Below are 7,482 nucleotides of genomic sequence, written 5' to 3'. Positions count from 1 at the left end.
TTTACCCATCTTTCGATTTTCTATTCCTTGACTATTATTTTCATTAATATTTTATTATATTCATAATATTTCATTTATATGTGCAAAATAATTATTTTTTAGGATATCTTGCTCGTGTATATACCCCATTTTTAGTCATAATGGAGCAAAGTAGCATATATAAAACGATTAGAAACACCAGAAAAAGATTTGCTGTAGCCGCAAAAATTAAAGTAAGGAGGGTTTTCCCCATTATTCCTCTAAAAATACTATTATTCATATTATTATACATTAATTTACACAATGCATATATTTTTTTATTCACTAATTTTGTAGGTATCAAATGACACAACTGTAATTGTGTGTCCTACAAGAACTATAAATTTTTTCGGTACTATCGTTAAAAAAACTAATTTGATCGAATTTTTAGAAAATACAAAACCAATCGAAACTTACATTAATGCTGAGAAAGCATTAGCCAAATTGGGTTCTAACATAGCCGGATATATAATTAAACACCGAGACGATAACGTTGAAGTTACTTATATCAACGCTGTAAACAATCTCAAAAGATAATAATATAATCATTTCATTCTCATTTTAACATTTATTTTAAGTGTCTTTCTCTATATTTCATATATTTTATGATATTCACATACAAAATATTGACATATTTTATATATTTATCCATTTTTTTCGTAGATTTGTGAGCGTAGAAATTTTAACATCAATAAAATAGATAGAGATATTATATATGCAACCATTCTAGACTTAGTAGAACAAATGTGATCTAATAAACAGCAATATGCCCCAAGTAAATGTCTTTTGATACTTTAATATCGAGATACATATATTAATAAAATTAAATTATCTTGATACATAATGCCTATTTAAATTACCATCACATCATTTTTATCGTTTTAAAAGTGATTATTTAGCATGTAATTGTTCATCTCTTTTCATTAAAATATATTGAATGTATTTAATTTATGATTAAATCAAATAATTAATCCTATAATTCAATTATATTTTCCGTTTTATTATCCTTTATATCGATGCGATCACTTTTTTTACATTAAAAATTTTTGTTTCGTATTTATATTATTTTTATTATTGTCATAAAACTTAAAAATTGTTACTAATTAATTATATATCAATATAGAAATATCATAAAATATATCGATCACCATCCTCAAATTAATATACCTATCATTTTGTTTTATCTTTATTATTTATATTTTTTCCCTTAATGTTTGTCTATGAAATCCTTTACAGAACCCAAATAATCAATACTAATATAAATATCAAACATTACAAATTTTATCATTTTTAAAACTTGTTTCCTATATATATTTTAAAAATTTTCTTAAATTAATATATATTATCAAATTATACAAAATTAAATGTAATGTGGTACTTAACCCTAACCCTATGGTGGTTCCATAAGGACAACCTTAACCTTGAACCACAACACAACACTATATAAAAAATATGCAAAAATTATGCAAACAGACAAAAATACAATAAATATACATAATAACTTTATATTTTATTGATTATGTTATTTAAATATTCTTATAAACTCTAAATTTATGTTCCAAAATATGGTCAAAAATTACTTATTTCCAAATAAACTGTTTCTTAGCATATATCAATCATTATTAAGATTCCTGAAATAATCACTACTATTCGAATCATACATAACTGGCCATTTTCTTCTTTATTTTTTTTAGTTTTTCTCTTAAATATTGTCTATGAAGCCGTTTATCAAATCCAAATAATGAATACTGATATAAAATGTTAAGAAGCATATGATGTTTGTTAAAGATTGCATATATTTAATGAAAATAATTTTTTATATTATATTTGTAAATTCCTTATTATTTACCTTATAAGAAATTCCCAAGAAAATTGGTATTGAGCATATTAATAAAGCTGGAATTAATTTGCTTGCTACTGAAGAACTTGATGGTTTATATTCAGAAAGTTGTCCAGAAGCTTCTACAGTATTTCGTGTAGAACTTTTTGTTGGTTTTATCGGTGGAAGGGATGGAAATTTGCTAGATTCCGCATTATCATATTTATTTTTTAATTTTTCATAATCATTTGATAATGTACACAATACTTTATAATAGGGATCATCTTCAGTAATATCAGAATTCCTATTAAGTTTTTCGAAATGTTCAGAAAATTCTTTAGCTTTTTCCAAACATGCTGTGCAATCTTTACTACTTCCATTACATTCATAATACATTTTACATAATAATTCAAATCCTTCATAAAATTTAGACATATTGCTAATATCAATAGTCTTCGAACATATTATATTATTTATAATATCCTTATAACTTTTATAAGCATTAGCACCATTTTCTTCCATAAAATCCTTCTCAATATCCATTATATATTTCTTATAAAATGCACTTAGATTGTTAAGTTTATGTTTCTCTTGATTAATTTTATAACATAGCCATAAAATAGCGTATTCAGCAAGTTTATCATCTTCTAAAACATCCTCATCACCATCATCATCAAAATTCCTAAATAAAGTTAGTAATGCTATAAAAGCAGAGCTAACTATTTGTTCATAATTAGTGCATTCTTGCTTAGTCAGATTTTTCGGGATAGGGCAATAAGCTTTCAATGACTCATTATAATTAATATTTGTGTTTGAACCATCTTTTTCCACATTAAATAATTCATTGGCCGACTTAATTGCTTCACACTACGAATATATTTTATGAATTAAACAAAAAAACGTATTAATGTAAATATTACTAAAATGAAAATTAATATAATTTATAGGCGATACAACATATGAATACATGCAAAGAACATATTTTATTTAAAAAAATTATATACCACTTTCTTAGACATTATAATAAAATTCTGTTATAATTTGGAGATTATGTGGGATGATATTATTTATATATATTGCATAAAATATATGGTGTATTTACTTAAGATATTTACATAGCAATTATCATTCGTTAAACATATTATATTTGTTTTATGGCAATCAGGCAAATTACCTTAAATAGAGTGTTGCCATATGTATATATAATGCATTTTATACAAAAAAATGATATTCTTATTAACATTTGGTATAATTTATTATAAAAATGTATATACTTTACAATTAATTTAAAGCATATTTCCTTGTATTGGTGTTTTAACATAATAAAGGAATATATTTATATCTTATGTTTTAATGATTATCCTTCTAAAACTTAAGTATGATATAAGTCTAAAAAATTAAAAATTCGATTATTACGATATCCTTAAAAGTATATAAATAGTCGTTTTTTTAAATATGTTAAATATTTATATGCTTGTTTCTTATAATATATAATATAGTTTTTTCTAAAATTGTAGTATTTTCAAATTAAGTCACATGCTCCATTTTCTATGCAAATTGCATATATTTATATTATTTTTATTTAATATAGATTAGTTCATGACCCAGTTTAATGTGTTGAATAACTTTATTTTTATTCCTATGTACACCAATTTAAAAATATATCTTATTGAGTAATTTTATAATATATTTTGAGCACCTTTTCTACGGTTTATAACAACAATTAGCACTAAACCCGTATTTGTTGAGCTATTTATAAGCTTAAATAATTCTTTAAAGTCAGATTATTTTTTAAATAATACATAATAAATATTAAATATGTAACACATAAATAAGTATTGATACAATTTTTAAACCATAATAGAAAACTATTGTAATTAGGTTGATATATTGCACTTTAAGAGGAGAAAAGTGAAATGTATTTGCTCTTTTAATATATATATTTATATAAATATTCGATAAATGTTCTCAGGGTTCATTTTTATCTTATATGTTCTATTGTTATAGTTATCAATGTATATGCATTCAAATAATTTATTAAAATTATATGATAAATAATGCTATTTTAAATTAAAAAAATGATTATTTACAAACACTGATAATATGGAATAATAAAAAGACATTTAACATTAATTGAGACTTTAACCCTTTCTTCATTTATCCAGGTTTTTATAATATAAAAATACATATCCCCAACTATATCTTTAACAAAATATGTAACGTTGATACCTTTATAATGCACTATTGTATATCATTGACTTATTATTCATTCAATAAAACAAATATTTATATATCTTTGTTAGAAAATACCATTATATTTTTATATAATTTTCTACTGAATATTTATAGAAAACAATTGTATGCAGCATATAACAGGGGTTTATAGGGTCATTTTTTTAAAAAATTTTATTAATTTTTACAATAATATATGATTTTATAAAAAATATTTTTTAATCATTCATTATGTTAATAATGTTTTATTCTTAGAATTATATAAATAAATTTGTAATTGAAAATTAAGTGAACCATTCCAACAGCACCCTCATTATGTATACAATAATACTTGATCATTTAATATTATAATTATATAAATATATTTTTTAATTATACTTATGAGTTTGTTTACATATAATAATAGTAATAAACGAATTTACATATTTATCATTTTTAATACTTATATTGAGCCTTAAATTAAAATTTATGGAATTTGAACCCCACAATACAGTTATTAATTCGATTTATCATATAAATAATCGTCTTTTATTTTATAAACAAAAAAAAAAATCAACAAAACAAATAAATTAATAAATGATACAGGATTATCCTGTATATGTTTGTATATATTTAATAATCCGATTTGTTCATCAACTTAACAACTTATTTCGCATCCCCATTACTTTCTTCATTTATCATCGGGTTCAAGATGCGCTGAGGGAGGATATTGTTTTAAATGCCCTTTCAGCTGAAATTATAATAAATTACTTACTTGTAATTCTCATTCTACCTCAGTTTCTCATATTAAATGTTGTAATTATTTAAAACGACGTCTGTTCTATAACCAAATCGACACTTTGGAATCATCAGTCTATATCGATTCCGACATTTTATCGATTTTCCTATATCCATTGAACCTAAATTAACAATAAAATACAAAAAGTACATAATTAAACACATTTACCATTAAGCTATATTAACACGAAATACAATTATTATAATTGTCCTATACATATTTAAAACAATTCCTTAAAATAATAAATGTTATAAAATTATACAGAATTAAATACAATTTAATACTTAGCCATAACCCAAATATGAGCTCCACAAACACAACTTTAACCCTTATTCACAACATAAAAGCATACAAAAAATATATAATAAATATGCATATATAACTTTATATTTTATTGATTATACTATTTAAATATTCTTATAGACCCCATAACTATGGTCAAAAATGTCTTATTTCCAAATAGACACTTTTTTAACACACCAATCATTATTAGTACCCCTGTAATAATCACTACTTTTCGAATTACATACTAAGATTCATTTTCTTCTTTATTTTTTTTACTTTGTCTCTTAAATATTGTCTTTGAAGCCGTTTATCAAGTCCGAATAATGAATACTAATATAAAAATGGTAAACGCATATATATTTTTTGATATTCGCATATAAGGAATCACGAAAATAATTTTTTATATTATATTTATAAATTCCTTATTATTTACCTTATAAGCAACTCCCAAGAAAATTGGTATTGCACCAAATACCAATAAAACTGGAATTAATTTGCTTGCTATCGACAAACTTGATGATGCATCTTCAGAAAATTGTCCAGAACTTTCTGCGTAACCTTGTATAGATTTTTTTGCTTCTTTTATCTCTGGAAGAGTTGGAAAGCTAGATTGATCATTAATACATTTCTTTTTTAAATTATTATAATCAGTTGATAAAGTAGACCATACTTGATAATATGGACTATCTTTAGTAACATTAGGATCGTTATTAAGGTCTTTATATTTTTCAACAAATTCACTAGCTTTTGACGAACATTTTGCGCAATCTATATTTTTTGCATTATCCTCATTATACATATTACATAAGATTTGCAATGCTTCATGAAATTTAGATATAATTTTAACATCCATATTTATCAAACTTTGCTTTATGTCTATAAATTCCTTATAGTTCTTGTTACCTTTACCTTGTTTTATTTTCTCATTATAATTCGTATTTGTTTCTATATGTTCAGTAATGAAATTTTTTAATGTGGTGGTTTCTATATTCCAATATTGCTGAATTTTATAACTTAACCATAAAATAGCATATTCGGCACATTTGTCATCTTTTAAATCATCAGCAACCTCAAAATATTTTAGCAATAATATAAAAGCAGAGCTAAGTTTATGGGCGTCAGTATCACAATTTTTGTTAGGGCAATTAGCGTTCAATCTATTATGGTTTTCAATTTTTCCTTCTGTTCCTGCCGCATTCGATTTAATTAATTTATCGACCATATTAATGTACATACACTACGAATATATTTTACGAATTAAAGAAAAAAATATATTAATGTAAATGCTACTAAATGAAAAATAATATAATTTATAGAATACCAAACATATGAATCACATGTGAAGAACATATTTTATTAAAAAAATTGCATACCACTTCGTTAGACATTATAATGAAATTCTTTTATAATTTGGAGATTATGAGGGATGATAATATTTATATATATTGCATAAAACATTTGTTATATTCACTTAAAACCTTTACATAACGATTACCTTTCGTTAAACATACTATACTTATTTTATGGCAATTAGCTAAATTGCCTTAAATATAGAATTGGTATATGTATATATGATGCATTTTATACAAAAAATGTTATTATTGCGATAGTCCTTAAAAGTACATAAATAGTCATTTTTAAAAAATGTAAATGTTTATATACTTGTTTCTTATAATATACAATATAGTTTTTTCTAAAATTATGTATTTACAAAATGCGTTGTGTTGTTCCATTTTTTAATTACATCTACATATGTTTAAATTATTTTTATTTAATATAGATAAATTCATAATCAATTTTAATGAGTGCGATAACATTATTTTTATTCCTATGTGCTTCGATTTAGAAATATAACTTGTTAGGTAATTTATAATATATTTTTAGCATCTTTTATACGGTTTAAAGCATCAATTAGCACTGAACCCATATTTATTGAGCTATTTATAAGATTAAATATGTCATTGTATGCAAATTATTATAAAAATAACACATAGTGAATATTAAATATATACCACTAATAACTATTGATCCAAATTTTAAATATAATAGAAAACTAATTGCAATTAGGTTGTTATATTGCACATTAAGAGGAAAAAGATATGATATATTTTATCTTTTAATATATAAATATTAGCTAAATATTCTGTATTGTTCATTTTATCTTATATATTCTATTGTTATAGTTATCAATGTATATGCATTAAAGCAATTTACTAAAAATTCTATATTTTATTAATTCTATGACAAATAATGCTATTTTAAATTAAATATGATTCGCTAAACAGTGATAATATAATACGTGTTAATATGGAATAATAAAAAGACATTTAACATGAATTGAATCTTTAAC

General features: G+C 22.7%; 3 protein-coding genes across 3 annotated transcripts in view; 1 reads left to right on the top strand and 2 right to left on the bottom strand.

The window, feature by feature from the left end:
- The window catches only part of PCHAS_1372000 (fam-a protein), a gene marked incomplete at both ends in the record, with an annotated part of 1,486 nt that extends 718 nt beyond the window's left edge, over positions 1 to 768 (top strand). The window contains 3 exons of the mRNA XM_016800120.1: positions 103 to 212; positions 316 to 534; positions 682 to 768. Coding sequence (XP_016652933.1) covers positions 103 to 212; positions 316 to 534; positions 682 to 768 — 416 coding nt within the window. The remainder of the gene's footprint in view (positions 1 to 102; positions 213 to 315; positions 535 to 681) is intronic.
- Positions 769 to 1,673: 905 nt separating this feature from the next.
- PCHAS_1371900 (CIR protein) lies at positions 1,674 to 2,856 on the bottom strand (the record flags this gene model as incomplete). Its single annotated transcript, XM_016800126.1, has 3 exons — positions 1,674 to 1,766; positions 1,868 to 2,704; positions 2,842 to 2,856. The coding sequence occupies 3 exons, from the start codon at positions 2,854 to 2,856 to the stop codon at positions 1,674 to 1,676; spliced, it is 945 nt and encodes a 314-aa protein (XP_016652934.1).
- Positions 2,857 to 5,369: 2,513 nt separating this feature from the next.
- PCHAS_1371700 (CIR protein) lies at positions 5,370 to 6,520 on the bottom strand (the record flags this gene model as incomplete). Its single annotated transcript, XM_016800130.1, has 3 exons — positions 5,370 to 5,462; positions 5,566 to 6,369; positions 6,506 to 6,520. 3 exons carry the CDS (start codon positions 6,518 to 6,520, stop codon positions 5,370 to 5,372), a joined length of 912 nt encoding a protein of 303 aa, XP_016652935.1.
- Between the last annotated feature and the right edge of the window lie 962 nt (positions 6,521 to 7,482).

This window comes from Plasmodium chabaudi (genome assembly GCF_900002335.3).
Source record: "Plasmodium chabaudi chabaudi strain AS genome assembly, chromosome: 13".
Classification (NCBI taxonomy): Eukaryota; Apicomplexa; class Aconoidasida; order Haemosporida; family Plasmodiidae; genus Plasmodium; species Plasmodium chabaudi.
The sequence above is the reverse complement of the archived record's forward strand: the minus strand, read 5'-3'. Positions and strand labels throughout refer to the sequence as shown.